This window comes from Pangasianodon hypophthalmus, chromosome 20 (genome assembly GCF_027358585.1).
Source record: "Pangasianodon hypophthalmus isolate fPanHyp1 chromosome 20, fPanHyp1.pri, whole genome shotgun sequence".
Taxonomy (NCBI): Eukaryota; Metazoa; Chordata; class Actinopteri; order Siluriformes; family Pangasiidae; genus Pangasianodon; species Pangasianodon hypophthalmus.
The window spans coordinates 5,998,782-6,015,502 of record NC_069729.1 but is presented as its reverse complement, the minus strand read 5'-3'; the positions used below and the strand labels follow the sequence as shown (position 1 = coordinate 6,015,502).

Here is a 16,721-nt window from a genome sequence, read left to right as displayed (position 1 = left end):
GATAAAAGACCCAGCCAGTGCTAGAATCAACTGTAAAATATACAGTACATGTGTGATGTATCTAACGTGTCAAATTATAGTGACAGATTTTGGCCTTTTCCGATTACATCTAGCCGTTCCCAATAAAATACATTTGTTTCCAACACGTCTCAGTTCACACACCATTTAATAATAACCATTCCTCAGTTCACTTATACCTATTCCTTGGTAAGATTTTCAAATTAGATTATTTAAGATGAGGTAATTTAAAACAAAGATGCTAAATTATATAAACTTTTGGCAGTGTATGTAAATCTGTCATGTCACTTTAGAATCTGATTAGTGTGGAGCTATAGGTTAATCATTTCCTGGAGACAGGATCAAACAGAGCCATATCTCACCTTCATAAAGGCGATAAGGACAAGGTGATAGTTCATAATGCTCAAGATTAACAGATGGCCTATTCCTCTTTATTAATACATGGCTCATTAATAAAAAGCCATTTCTAGAAGAATTCATTGTTGTTTATTTTAATAGAAATAATCTAATAAAAACATTCATTTTATTTCTCTATTCTCTGTTATCTACCTCTGTTTTGTTCTTCTTCTCTCATCACTCCATCTTCTCCTTCCCCTCTTACTCATTCAATAGAAATACTCTAGGGTGATCAGAGAATTTCTCCAGAGTTTGATACACTGTGTATCAATATGGGATATCGGTAGTAGTGTGCAAAAAATACACTGCATTTAGAGTGTAAACATTTCACCATAACAGCTCTTCACTACCACGTATAATGAATGAGTAAAAAAGAACAGTACAGTATTTGGTGTTTATTGGAATGCTTACATCTTTTCATTTAAAATTACAATTCCCCTGTGGGGAGGTACAGTACCAGTATCCTGATGCCAACATAACGGAGCTGTTCTGTTCCTGTTTAATGATATTCATTTATATTTGAGTGTACAGACATTGCTAGTTTTTCCTCATGGTTAGCCACAGTAGTGTGTGTGTGTGGGTGTGTGTGTTTGTGGCACTCATGTTTTGCTTTCTGTGATGTGAATTCTCTTTCTTTTCAGTGAGTCATATCATTTGGTTCAGCTCACGAATAATCGACTCCCAAATGACTCACTGACATTTTTATTGAAGTTGGACAAAGTAATTATTCTTCTCTGCGTAGCTTTGGCTAAAATTGGTTTATTAAATCTTACTAAACCTTCTAATTAAAAGTGCAATAGTTCATTCAACAGTTCATTTCTTACTAGTACAAATATTATGGAAAAGTATGTAGAAGTGATAAAAAAGTAGTTTAAACCATCACATCAAAGGTGAATATGCTCTATTCCAATTTAACCACTACATAATGAGATACAATGAGATTCAGAATGGTGCAGAACAACAGGAAATACCAACAATTCCTTCAGATGTGTTATTTAATTCTTAAAAAGTCTCCCTATGACAAAAATTGCACTGTAGTTACAATTAGCTTTGACTGTTATCTAAACAACCATTGGTTCCACCACACTGAAAAACTTTACCATTGCATCGCAGCTTGGAAATATAACTAAAGTGCCCTGTTCACATGGAGATTTATTGTAAATATGGTAAACACGACCACTGTTGTAACCAGGATAATGCTATCTCGCAGGTTAGACATGCTGTCAGGTAGTGTTAGGTCACTGAGACACAAGTAACCATGGCAATGTCCTTAAGCTTAACTGTGTGCTAAGCAAATAAATGACACATAAAATAAACTATTTTTTACTGTACATACTGAGTTTGTTGAGTTGCTATTCCTAGCAAGTTTGCCACCATAATTAAATCAGCAATTCCATCCTGGTCACTCTGTTCTGCTTCTGGCTACGGCTCTGTACTCTGTTATACCAGTGTATAGTTCTGTGCTGAAGGACCAAAGTTTCTAGGATCTGTTTTAATTGTCGTGCCCTACTGTTCCAGGCACTATTTTGATATCTAGGGAGTACCCCTCTCAACCTTCTATAAGATTGTTCATGGTGCATTACTTCCCTTCTTGCACCAGCTGGTGTTTGTGCAACAAACAAGAAACAGCCCTGCCTCAACCACAACAAACACCTTTGGGATGAACTAGAACGCAGACTGCAGCCCAGGCCTCCTCGCCAGCCATCAGTGCCTGACGATCCCCACAGCCACACTTCAAATCTAGTGGAAAGCCTTCCCAGACGAATGGAGGTTATTATAACAGCACATGGGGACAAAATCTAGAATGGGATGTTCAAAAAGCACATATGGGTATGGTCAGATGTCCACAAACCTTTGGCCATGTAGTGTATCTATGGCTTGAGGCCTCAAGACATTTAAACACAGCACTGGGTGCAGCCCAAAAAATTATTCCCACACAAGAAAATTTCACCATATTAACGACTATACTTTTTTCCTTGTTAAATAACATGTTTTAATCTCTTTATTATTAATTAATAGCATTAATATAAACTTGTGATTTGAATTATAGCTGACACTACTGTCTGAGCTGCTGTTATAGAAAATTAATCCACACCTTCTGACTAATCAGATTTGAGAATACAACAGCACTCTGGTCCAGAGCAGAGGCGATTGCTTTAACGCTGCATGGGAAGTCTGGCTTCCCCTAAAATTTCATTCAAATGTGTCAATGAAATGTTTATCAAAGTGTCTATACTATTCATCAATCTTGATGAAATTCACTATTTTAGTTTATCAAACATCTCACTGCAATATCATGCTATTTGTTCATTTAACACTGACTGTTTTCGGTGGACAGCTCTAATAGGAATCCTGTGAAGCAAGACTTCTATAGCCCCCTATGGCTCTAATTGGTGAGAATTGTATTTTTCACTACCTCATATTTTGAGGCATTGAAGGGAGACACAGTCATTACTCATCCCCAGTTTATTACACACATTCTTTGACAGCTTCAGAATTCATACATTTAACACATCATTTATATAGTTTAACCCAGCAATAGATTTGCAGAAATTGATTATTCCTATTAAACTTTTCTTGTTCAGTTTATTAAACTAGGCTACAATGTACTGCCGCCCCATCCAGGGTGTATTACCACCTGTTCCTGGGATAGGTTCCGGATCCACCATGACTTTGAAGATGAATATTAAAATAGCCTTGGCATGAAAAACAATCATATTAAATGTCAATTTCACAAAATTTTTTTTTTTGCATTTTCAAAAAAACCAGCACAAAAAAACACATTTTAATAGGTACCACCATCAAACACGATCCCTTAAACATCTCTGGTCAAACAACTTTTACAACCGAGTCTGGATATTTTCCTCGTTTTCAGTTCCTCCATCTCTCACACACCCAATTTCTGTCTTTTTGTCCTCAGCAGACTTTTCTTTAGTGCTCTCTCCTGTCTCTGTATCCTTACCAGGAATAACCTGAGATGAGTTAACATCACTCCTGAGAGCTATGCCTTGTTCAGATTCAGTGTCCTCTCTATTCTTAACTTCTGTTGAGTCTGAATTTTCATTATAGTGTGATGTGACAGCATTACTAACATGCTCATCAGTAAGGCTGTCTTCAGCATTACTTTCCACAGATTGGTTTTCCTCATTGTCTGTGGCAGTTCCAGTCGCAGCACTGTCTTCTGGTAATTCACTGCCACTCTTCTGGATTTCTTCTGAATCATTTTCTTTGGAATCTCTATCAGTATGCTGTGATTTTAAATCATCTTTATTGCCTTGCTCAGATTTGTCTTCTTGATTTTCATGATCTTGCTGATCACTCCCTGAGTTTCCACCTGATAGAGGTGTTTTGTTTGCAACACTCTCGCTTGTGGAGCTGTGATTAGAAGTTTGTGTGAGGTTTTCATTGGTGCTTTCATCACTGGCTGTACTATTGTCAAAGTTTTTATCACCACTCAGAACCTTTGACTGTTTGGTAGAGACAACATATTCACTGTCATTCTCATCCGATTTTTCTGTAGCTTTTTGTACAGAATTTGGGATCTTCTTATTTCTTGCTTTACTGTCTTCCTTCTGAGAATCAACTCCGGACAGAGCTTGAGTTTCTTCATTAGCATTACTTGTTTTTGCATTTCCTGCAGCAGGGACAGGTAAAGCTTGTTTTTCAGAATCTTGACACTCACTTGACACATTCTCATCATTTCTGATTTTGCTGCTAAGAGATTTTTCATCACTTGTGTCTTCATTAGTATCTGTTTTGATTTCAGCTTTATTTTGTACTTCTGTGCTGTTCATCAGATCATTGTGATTGCTTTGAGAGTTTGAATCACTTGACATTCCTTCATTGGGAACAGCATGTAATTTGTGACTCCCTTTCTCTGTTCCTTTCTCTTTCAAGAATTTATTACGAATCCTTCTAGGACACCACACAAATTTCTCTTTTGGCTCAAAATTCCAGAAGGCAAATCTGATCAGCTTTTTTCGTTCAGACTTGTCCAGAACTGCGAACATAAAGTAGTCCAGAACGCTGTGCTTTACTCGTGGAAGTGTGTCTTCCACCAGAGTCTCCTCAAGGAAGAAATGAACCAGCGGTGCTTGATAGTGACGAAACCCCAGTAAACCCAGGCACTTTAGAATGCGGGTGATGCGAAGATTGTTGTGTGTGTTTCTGTTACGTTAAAGACAAAATGTAAAACCGCAGAGTTATAGTCTCTTATATACACAATTATCTGTACTAAATTTGAAAAAAAAAAAAACAACAGTAAAGTACAACATTTACCTATTTAGGTTTGCAAATCGTTCTTTCCAGTTTACTGCACGTTTCACCTCTCCAGTTTCCTCACTGACAAGTTCTATGCCGTAGAAGTCCAACATGATCTTGTAAGACGTCAACAATTTTTTCTTCACCTCCTCATCCTTACGGAACAGCTGCAAAAGAACAGCAGTGTTGCATTTTTAATTTTTCTTTCAAAGTTTTTCTTTGAAAATTTTTTGCTGGATGACATGAAATTATGATCACATGACATTTTTGTGTGTGTATTTCAGTACTTACCTTGATTTCTTTTAGGCTAAGCTCACGTGAATCAAAGTTCACTCCCTTCTCCTGAATTGGAAACAGCCTGTGAAGAAATTAGTACAATGTCTGAATGTAACACTTATACACAAGATGTTTCAGGTTAAAAGCAGGAAACCCATTTTTAGTTTGCATGAAATATTCACACCAATTAACATAAAATGTGTTTTAAGTTTTATTTGTTTATGTGGAGCATCCACGATCCAAGTCCCTTTATTAGGGCGTACCTATTGACCCCTTAGAAAGTGAACGTTTTATAAAGTAATGTTTTATGATTACAACATTAAGGACGTTGTTACACTGAAAGCCTATGTGCCAGCTAGCTAGATGCCATAAACTAATTTGTTAGCTAAAAAATAAGCTAGCTAAAGGTGTCCATTATAGGCAACTCCTCAGTAAGAACGTGACCTAGACATCTAGAGTTAGATAGCAAGTTTCTTGATGTAGATTTGAGGCAAGCTATGTAGGTTTGTTAAAGCAATATAAATTTAGTGATTTTTCTGTCTAGCAAGTTAAGCCTGTTCAATTCTAGAATATTTTAGAAAAATTATTTTTAGAAATGATGTTGGCTAGTTCTCACAAATCACTGTAGTCTCAAGTTTTTGCAACCAGGAGGCACGGCTGATGTCAGAGTGTCATGTCTCAGTCTATAGAAACAATAACTAATTAGATCGAATATATTAATATAAACCTTTTACCATTGAATGTAGGAGTGCACATATTCCAGCCTGCCATAGTCACCAAACCAGTAGTTGTGAAAATCCTCAATGTACACACCTGAAGACAAAGAACAAATGATAAACCATCTCAAGCGTATATTTGAATATGAATTTAACATCTATATCATCACTCATCAAAAGTATGTCATACCATCAGGGCGGAAATGCATGACATTTTTGTAAAACTTCAGATTTGGTAAGTCTTCGTCCTGCAGGTACAACAATTGCAGATCATACAGATCCATCATTAATAAAGAGGTACAAACATATGTGATAAGAAACATTGGGAATGTGTCAAAAGAAAAGATGATATATAGACTAATGTAATACTCACATTCTCCATATCATCTGTCCTGTCATTATTTTCGGTTTTCTAAAGTAAAAATGAAATGCAGATACTTTTATCCAGAGTAGCTTAGAAGAGGCAGAATCCAATCCAAGCACAGATGAGCAGTTATAGGTTAAGAGCTTTTCTTCCAGTCACTGGCACAGAGCTATCAATACTACATCTATTATTTGTGAATAAAACAGTCCATGGCTTTGACTGTCACCATAAAATCTGTTTGTATTTCATCACAAAGTGCAACATTGTGCTTAAATGTTTAGATAACTTTTTTCCCTAATGGGAAACCATTATATATTCATAATGAGGACAGGTAGGGTTGGATCTTAGAAACACTAGTGTATATAGTGCTTCTTGCAAAAAAATTGTGATGTAACAAAGAATTCGTAAAGCTGTCCTGAAGATTTTCCTGTGTTGGCATTACATCAGACTGTTAAAAAGCGTTGACTCTGGAGACTCCTTCCAAAAATGCTAAATATCTTCCAAAAATGCTAAAAATCTTCTCACAGAAAAGATTGTTTTTTATTCATTTATGTGGAGCTTTTGCCATAAACGTTCCTGTGTAAGTTGTTTACTATAGCAATGATAACATATTAGAACATGTACCTTAATATAAAACGTTGATTTGCGTTGTAGGCTGAACTACAGTCTGAGCCGAGCAGTTATAAAAGATATAATTTACAAAATTTAGATGTAGTAAACCTTCTATAGAAAACCTTCTGATCAATTAGAATTGTATAATTAGAATAGAATATATAGCAATATATTTTTCACATAAAATATGTGACTTGGTGTGCAAACAGATAACTCACTTTATGAGGTGATACTGTTCCCATATTTCTGTAGCTCAAAGACTTTTACCACTGAATGTAGGAGTAGCACATAGTCCAGGCTGTCGTAATATCCAAACCAGTACCCATGAAAAGCCTCAGTTCACACAGTGGATATGATTGGAATGTGTACAGGTAACTTTGGGTTGCAAAGAAACCTTAAAATCTCTACTGTATATGATGCGTTTTGCAACTTACCTGACACTTGTGTCTAAAGGTTTGCATGTCTTTCGCAGCATATGTGTTCCTCTTTGGACTTAAGGGCCATTGCACAGGGGACTGAAAAAATATGCATGGTTAATTTGGTGATAAAGTTTGTTTGATTTAGGATGCAGTAGTCATAAAAATGTCACTATACATTGGTTTTGTACAAAGTAGACTAGCAGTGTACTTTACTTTTAAGTATTATAGCAACTACAGCAACTGGTTACCAGGTTTTTGATATTTCTGTTTCTGCTTAATACAAGCTGTTGGCCAAACCTTAAGTTTTCCCTGTTTGTCTGTTTTCGCATTAACTGTGTCAAAATATCTTCTGATTTTCTTCTGTTAAAGAGATACAGTACATTAAGATACAGGATACAAGGGTTTTCAAGTACTCTTTGGAACCCTTTCTGAAACTGTCAGTTGTGGGGTTCTACACTGAACCAAATGTACAAGAACTTCAGAGGTAGACCAGTTGTGCAACACGAGGGAGCTCGTATCATTTCTGAGAAACTGAAACTTGGCACAAGGCTAAGGCATAGGGATATGTACTAATGCACTAAAACCACAAATGAAGACACACTGTACATACATAGACTCTTAGAAAAAAGGTTCTTCAAGGAGCACTTCATTAAATGTTCTTAGCTTCCCAAAAGGGGTTCTAGTTGGTAACCATTTCTGATAATCTATTTCACTGAGGTCTGTGATTTTTTTTTTTTAGTTACAATGGTGGAAAGCACTACCCACCATTATCAAAGTTATTCTATTTTTTATTGAGTTCTTATAGTTATTATCCAGTTTGAGTGGTCAGTTGTATTGAATGAGTTTACGTCAATAACTCAATAACTCAATAACCTGTCAGTTTGGACCTAATTGTGTTCTGTCGGTGGAAAGTTCAGGAATAAACAACTTAAAAATTATTGTACAAAGCCCCATCCAGGCTGAATTCCCTCCTTGAGCACAGTGTTCTTGATGTTCCTGGGGTAGGCTCCAGATCCAGTGTGTCCCAGACCTGGATAAAGTTCTTAGTCAAGATGAATGAATAAATTCAATAAATCTAAAATTTATTTTACGGTTAAAATAGAGGGACCATAGGGACAACCAAAGAACGCTTAAGGGGTCTAGACTGTTACCTTTTTTTCTTAATAATCTGCATTCGCTTTTACAACAAAAAGATGAGAAAAAAAATGTCAGGTATTTACTGTGAGCTCAGACCTTTTAATGAATCCTAATGAATAATTTCTCCGTCTGAAATATGTTATTTCATTAGGGGTTGCGTCAGGTTGGTCACTTCTGAGAGATAAACGCTACTTGTAATAACTTTTCTGATAACGGAAATGAAGCATGATACCCTAGATGAAAACCATATGATAACCAACTATACTGTTACTGACTATATATATATATATATATATATATATATATATATATATATATACACACACACACACATGCATACATACATGCACATATAGTCAGTGACAAGTAAATGAAATATTAATATAGTTTGTATCATTAATTTTACTCGTATAATTCGTATAAGTTGCTAATTTTACCTCTCTAGTCTCCTCATGGTCAGGTTCATCATCCCATGTAGAGTCATATTCCTCGTCAGAGTCCTGGAAAAAGTTGTGTGAGTTACCCATAGCCCGGTTCTGTCTCACAGCCTTGCAAGATTTATCCATAACGCCGAAGAGCCTCGTAATGAAGGAGAAAACAGGACGAGAAAGTCTAATGAGAAACAGCTGCAGCCATTTAAAAGCACACTGAAACACACCCATACTTCAGTCTTCAGAGAAATCGAAAGTGAAAGCTCTTCCTGCACCAGCTTTATTTACCAATAGCTTAACAATGTGCCTCAAAAATAACTCTTATTAGATACAGCTATCCAAATGAACCATTAATTAACCGTTAAACAGACATGACCAGATCAAGACTAAGACTAACATCTCCACACAAAGTATGTGTGTGTGTGTGTGTGGAAGAGTCTCAAAGTCTCAGAGTCTCAAAGGTTATACTTGTGTCACGTGACTGGGCTCATGTTTTTCTGTACTCCGCTTTAGCAGGAAGCATTCTGAGCAGCGGTGTAACGATACGATTCGATTCGATTCACGATACTGGTTTCACAATTCGATTCGATTTTCAGAATATTTTGAACAAAATTTTAATGAAGAAAAAATATGACTGAAAAGTCTCCTTTTTTTTAATTTCTGAATTATAAACAATGCAAAACAATATGCATTTTTGTTTGTATAAAAACAAATAAATAAGAAATGCTACAAACAGAGGTTTTATATATTGTAATTAAAAATGTACTACAGGTTCACCATATCTTAAAAAACTTCTGCAGCCTCTTTCTCAGGCACTGTAGATTGTAGCGGTGCTGGGCTGGTGTAGTTTGAAAGCTACTCAAACACACAGTTATAACATGGTGGTGTACCCATATAACCTATAATGCGTGTCAGTCGTTGTGATCCGGAGCTGTCGCTCACTTCACAATTGCAGATGATTCCCGGTAATGGAACAGGCTCCCCACGAAAGAATGCAGTCATGTGACCAGAGTGCTTTCTATATATTTTAACTCTATGGGGTTGAAGAGACTGGACCGTCTGGTGTTCAAACAGTGCAACTGCATTAGATGCATAATTAATAGAATGATACTAATCGCATATTTCCACAATGCACATCTTCTCATTTTTGCATCACAATGCAATGTTACATCCCCAATTCTGAGTATTTGGTGCATCCCAACACTGTCAGGGAGATTCTCATTTCTTTAATTTAGCTTCTTTTCTTTTCCCTTCCTTGCTTCATAGCGCCTCCTTTTAAGGGAAAGGATACCAGGAAAGGAAATAATGGCAGGAGGAATCAAGGTTACTAATCTGATTAGTGTGGAGCTACAGGTTAATCATTTCCTGGAGACAGAATCAAACAGAGCCATATCTCACCTTCATAAAGGCGATAAGGACAAGGTGATAGTTCATAATGCTCAAGATTAACAGATGGCCTATTCCTCTTTATTAATACATTGTCTCATTAATAAAAAGCCAATTCTAGAAGAATTCATTGTTGTTTATTTTAATAGAAATAATCTAATAAAAACATTCATTTTATTTCTCTATTCTCTGTTATCTACCTCTGTTTTGTTCTTCTTCTCTCATCACTCCATCTTCTCCTTCCCCTCTTACTCATTCAATAGAAATACTCTAGGGTGATCAGAGAATTTCTCCAGAGTTTGATACACTGTCTATCAAAATGTGATTTTGATAGTAGTGTGCAAAAAATACACTGCATTTAGAGTGTAAACATTTCACCATAACAGCTCTTCACTACCGCGTATAATGAATCAATAAAAAAAGGACACTACAGTATTTGGTGTTTATTGGAATGCTTACATCTTTTCATTTAAAAATTACAATTAATCGACGAATAATCGACTCCCAAATGACTCACTGACATTTTTATTGAAGTTGGACAAAGTAATTATTCTTCTCTGCGTAGCTTTGGCTAAAATTGGTTTATTAAACCTTCTAATTAAAAGTGCAATAGTTCATTCAACAGTTCATTTCTTACTAGTACAAATATTATGGAAAAGTATGTAGAAGTGGTAAAAAAGTAGTTTAAACCATCACATCAAAGGTGAATATGCTCCATTCCAATTTAACCACTACATAATGAGATACAATGAGATTCAGAATGGTGCAGAACAACAGGAAATACCAACAATTCCTTCAGATGTGTTATTTAATTCTTAAAAAGTCTCCCTATGACTAAAATTGCACTGTAGTTACAATTAGCTTTGACTGTTATCTAAACAACCATTGGTTCCACCACACTGAAAAACTTTACCATTGCAACACAGCTTGGAAATATAACTAAAGTGCCCTGTTCACATGAAGATTTATTGTAAATATGGTAAACACGACCACTGTTGTAACCAGGATAATGCTATCTCGCAGGTTAGACATGCTGTCAGGTAGTGTTAGGCCACTGAGACACAAGTAACCATGGCAATGACTTTCGGCCCTCTTTATCATTAGTTTGCTAGAGGATAAAGAAGTGGACACACAAGCACGAATGAATGTTAGCTAACATTAGCTTAACTGTGTGCTAAGCAAATAAATGACACATAAAATAAACTATTTTTTACTGTACATACTGAGTTTGTTGAGTTGCTATTCCTAGCAAGTTTGCCACCATAATTAAATCAGCAATTCCATCCTGGTCACTCTGTTCTGCTTCTGGCTACGGCTCTGCACTCTGTTATAACAGTGTACAGTTCTGTTTTACTTGTCGTGCCCTACTGTTCCTGGCACTATTTTGACATCTAGGGAGTACCCCTCTCAAACTTCTGTCAGTTGATTCATGATGCATTACTTCCCTTCTTGCACGAGCCGGTGTTTGTGAAGGATGTTTCTGTCGTGAGATTCCTTTCCGAAGTTTTCTTTGAATCCTTCTAGGACACCACACAAATTTCTCTTTTGGCTCAAAATGCTGGAAGGCAAATCCGATCAGGTCTTTTCGTTCAGACCTGTTCAGAACGGCGAAGATAAAGTAGTCCAGAACGCTCTGCTTGACTCGTGGAAGTGTGTCTTTCACCAGAGTCTCCACAAGGAAGAAACGAACCAGCGGTGCTTGATAGCGACGAAACCCCAGTAAACCCAGGCACTTTAGGATGCGGGTGATGCGAAGATTGTTGTGTGTGTTTCTGTTACATTAAAGATAAAATGTAAAATGAGCATTCAGGTTTTCATTGCTAAACTGAGATAAATGATCTAGAAACAGAAGTCAGCATTAACCTGTTTAGGTTTGCAAATCGTTCTTTCCAGTTTACTGCACGTTTCACCTTTCCAGTTTCCTGACTGACAAGTTCTATGCCGTAGAAGTCCAACATGAGCATGTAAGACTTGAACAGTCTTTTCTTCACGGTCACATCCTCATGGAAATACTAAAAAAAAAAAAAACACTAATTCAGCTATAATCTGTTAAGATCAATCTTTCATTTCTAGTGTTGACTTTCGTAAAGTCTCATATTCCATATTCCATATTCAAGTTCTTCTATAGCTGGAAAAAAGATGTAGATTTGGCAGTTAGTGCAGATGGTGTATATCTAAAATAGTGCAGATAATAGTACAGATAGTGTATATCTAAAACCTTTCCAATAAAAAACATTGCCTACCCTGATTTCTGTTGGGGTAAGGACATGTGCACTATTATTTACCCCTGGCTCTTGAGTTGGAAACAACCTGTATAACATAAAGTGGAAATTATCATAATTAAGCAATATCATACAAACAAGAGTGAGGTTATGCTGAATATCAGTACGGCTGTGATTAGGCGTAGATAATCACAACCATATTGATATTCAGTATAACAGCACAATTGCAAGTGCGATATTGCTTTTATACAACAGTTTTATAAATAAGAAATTAATATTGAATAACTGACATTTCGGACACAATATGGCCAAATAATTTGTTTATTTTTGCTCCGCGAATGGAAATAGATACCGAAGAAGCCACACTCACTGATAGCCTCTTAAAGGTGCATCCAGTGAAATTGTCTTCCATTCTTCCTTTTCATCTTCATCTAATGAGCTTTGATATTTTAAGTGAGAAGTTATATCCATGAAAAATGCATCATTTGCCACGTAATCTGATGATGGTGATAACTCTACTGTAGTAACCGTTTCAGTGGTTACTGTTGCTAGAAGTGGACATTTCACGTGACGAACACAGACAAGCAGAGTGATACAAACAGTGAAACGTCCCCGTGTGGTTATACTAAATATGAGCACTCTTGGAACGCCACTCGTCCAATCAGATTAGTGGACCGGAACTAACTGTCGTATAATCAGTAGTAGCCTATAAGACGTTACTATTACTATTCACTTACCACTGAATGTAGGAGTGCACTCTTTCCAGCCTTGTGTAATCACCAAACCAGTACTTGTGAAATTGTTCAATATATACACCTTGAAAGAAACAAACTAACTAATTAAAATTGCAGAGAAAAAAATCATCTATTATTATAAAAATTATTATAATTGTAATTAAATAGATACATCAATTAACTAAATAAGTATGCCATACCATCAGGGCGAAATGGAATTCTATTCCGATAGAAAAGAAGATTTTGACATTCCTGCAAAAAAACAAAACAATAATGATTAAACTACATATCATACAGATATATACAATACAATATATATGATCTATATCATATATATATACTCACTTGGCTCACTTGTCTAGTCATTTGGCCATTTGATTGATCAGCATGTCTGTTCTCCTGTAATGAATAAAAATAAACAAAGCATTAGCAATAACGATTGAACTATATATCATACAGATATATACAATACAATATATATGATCTATATCATATATATATACTCACTTGGCTCACTTGTCTAGTCATTTGGCCATTTGATTGATCAGCATGTCTGTTCTCCTGTAATGAATAAAAATAAACAAAGCATTAGCAATAATGATTGAACTATATATCATACAGATATATACAATACAATATATATGATCTATATCATATATATATACTCACTTGGCTCACTTGTCTAGTCATTTGGCCATTTGATTGATAAGCATGTGTGTTCTCCTGTAATGAATAAAAATAAACAAAGTATTAGTGCAGAAAACATGAAAACACAAAAGTATACCAAAGCTGTATTGTGCAGTAGTCAGAGGAGTTTAGAGCAAAAAATCTGGCCTTGGATATGCAGGTAAGCTTGTCTCGATATGACTGGGACTGAGGGCTGTGATGGCTGTGTAACTTACTCGACACCTACGCCTGAAGTTTTGCATGTCCTCAGCAGCCGCCAGGTTTCTCGGTCTTGCCCTTGCCCGCTGCTTAGTTAGCTAAAGTTAATACAGAACAAAAATGCAAACTGTATTGAAATCAAAGCTGAATTCTGCATGAGTTCAAGGACTCTTGTTACTGGTCAGTTAAGCTACAAAGTCATACTCTCATTATCATTACTAACAGTACTTATAATAGCACCTGCTAGCTCAAGCTCATTATTCTTAATAGGTTTATTCTCATTAAACTATAATCATTAAACTATGATTAGACTATATCTATAATTTATAAGATACGCTGCATATAGGCCTATAAAAAAGTGAAAAAATAAGAGTGACTATGATTGTGAGTGTGGCAGGAGGCTTAATTACTGTTTTGTTAGGGTGTATGAATTAGTATTATTTATTATTTCAGTTATGATATATATAAATATATAAATATACATATATATATATATATATATATATATATATATATATATATATATATATATATATATATATATATACACACACACACACACACACACACACACACACATACACTCACATGAACAATATTTTTTCCACACGTGCAATTTCAGGGCAAAATGAAACTGCTGAAACTGCACGTGTCTTTAATTTGCTTACATTTAAATAGGGACCTAGAATTAGTGCAGAATCTTGAATATTAAGTATTAAAGATATTGAACTTTCTTTGTTTTAAATATTAACTTTAAAATGTGGCTAGTTTGTTAAGCAGTATAAGTATATTTCTTTGTTTGAATGCATTCTTCTGTAGTCCTGAGCTGCATTGCTTTCGTTGTTTTGTTTCCTCATACTTAGTGTCAGGTTTTGACCTAGTCTCCCTGTTTCGACATCTAACTCTCCTGAGGCATTCTTTCTTGCTCAATTACAACACAGTTTGATAATTAAGAAATAAAAACTTGGGGGCAAGCTGTTGTTCAAATGCAAGTGTTTCTCTGAGTAATATGTAATCACAAGTGCAAAATGTTGTTTTGCACTTGTGATTACATATTACTCAGAGAAACACGTAAAAACAAAACAAAATAAAACAAAACTACATGATCACACATGAAATGTGTGTGATATATGCACTGAAGCACAGCTGCAAATTCCAGTCCAACCTGTTCTGGACCACACCTTGTGTGTAAATTCGCTCTCCATTTCACTTTTGCTTTAGACAGTCTCTAAAGACCGATTTCTGTAGCTTACTTAAAAAAAACTATTCGAAACAGCTTAAAAAAAAGTTTAGCCAACACTTTTGTAACACTTTTGCATGCAATTAGAATGTGTGCGATTAGAAAGTCAAACATGACCAAAGAGCTAAAATAAACAAGTGAACATTACTCTACCCTCATCATGCCGAACTGCTCTTCTTCAGACTCATCGTCCCATGTGGAGTCATATTCGTTATTACTGTCGTCCATGACACTTTCCTCACAGCCCATTTTATAAAGTAAGTACTCATGGATTACTACTCATGGGTCTCGAGAATTAACTAGCATGCTCAAACAAGAAGTGAAATCAGCCCTGTATGTAACACCGGTTGCTCTCCGCACTAGACCATGCCCACTTTTTAAAGGTAAACCTTACCTAAGGTTAATGAATAACATGCATTATATACAAATAACCAAACACATACAATGGGACTCATAGACTAAAATGACTGTTAAATGCTGTAAATAAATTATTTAATATAATTATAGAATATACAGTAGTCTCCAAATCTCCTAGGGGTTTATTTCATTTATCAAAATGTACTGTTTTGTAAAGTGCTGGAGACATGAATGATGACAGTGAATAAGTATAAAATTTAAGTAAACAAACAAACAGACAGATAGATAGATAGATAGATAGATAGATAGATAGATAAACAAATAAATAAAACATGAAAAATGTAAATAACCTTAAACAATACATGATACTTGAGTGAAAAGTAGAATTTTTACAAATATAAAGAATTTTTTACAGGAATTTCAGAGTTTCTTCATATTTGGTATGTCCCCTTTTTTGCTTTAATGACAGTGTGCACTCATGTTGGCATGGATTCGACAAGTTTGTGTGAAACCTTATTATCAAATCCATCCAACATGCTTCAATGGAAGAGATTAGGTAGGAGGAAAATCTCACCTTTTGTACAAAGCAGTTACCATGGTCAGTATCTTATATTTGCTTACGTTTAAATAGGGACCTAGAAGTAATGCAGAATCTGGAGCATTCTGCTGTACTCGCGAGCTGTGTTGCTTGTTTGTTTATACTTTGCATTTCTAGTTGTTCTAGAGTTTCTGGTTTTAAAGTAGTCTCCCTGTTTTGACATATAACTCTCCCGGGGCATTCATGCTAGGCCAATTACAGCACAGTCTGATAAGTACTATACATATATATATATATATATATATATATATATATATATATATATATATATATATATATATATATATATATATATATATATATATACAGTACTGTGCAAAAGTCTTAGGCACCCTTTTTTTTAGTACAAACTTTGTTATAGATTTTTATTTTATTTCTACATTATTGATTCAGTACAAAAACATTTTAGAATTCCAAACATTAGTTTTCCAGCACAAAATTAAATGTTACAGAAAAATGTTTGTATGTCAGTAAAGAAAGCAGCATATTATGTAAGAAACTACTTTTCAGACAAAAAAACATAATAATTATTGATTGTTTTTTAAAATTATAATTAACTTCCTAGATGATTTTCTCACATGAATAATTTCATTTGTCACATTTGAACACATAGTGCTCACATGATGTCTTGAATGAAAGGTAAAATGCACCGTCACATGTTTTTGACATG

General features: G+C 35.3%; 1 protein-coding gene across 7 annotated transcripts; it reads right to left on the bottom strand.

Annotated features, from left to right (window-relative positions):
- Positions 1–2,862: 2,862 nt before the first annotated feature.
- On the bottom strand, positions 2,863–15,434 carry LOC113539544 (opioid growth factor receptor-like protein 1). 7 transcript variants are annotated; one of them, XM_053227241.1, is made up of 11 exons: positions 15,250–15,434; positions 13,874–13,954; positions 13,641–13,694; positions 13,479–13,532; positions 13,317–13,370; positions 13,172–13,223; positions 12,975–13,053; positions 12,608–12,676; positions 12,259–12,325; positions 11,879–12,027; positions 2,863–4,581 (listed from the first exon to the last, which is right to left on the bottom strand). In XM_053227241.1, the coding sequence occupies exons 1-11, from the start codon at positions 15,343–15,345 to the stop codon at positions 3,255–3,257; spliced, it is 2,082 nt and encodes a 693-aa protein (XP_053083216.1). In that variant the 5' UTR covers positions 15,346–15,434; the 3' UTR covers positions 2,863–3,254. The 7 variants fall into 7 exon arrangements, with proteins under 7 accessions (XP_053083216.1, XP_053083220.1, XP_053083218.1 ...); XM_034314281.2 differs by lacking the exon at positions 2,863–4,581 and adding an exon at positions 10,444–11,787; XM_053227245.1 differs by lacking the exon at positions 12,608–12,676.
- Positions 15,435–16,721: the final 1,287 nt, after the last annotated feature.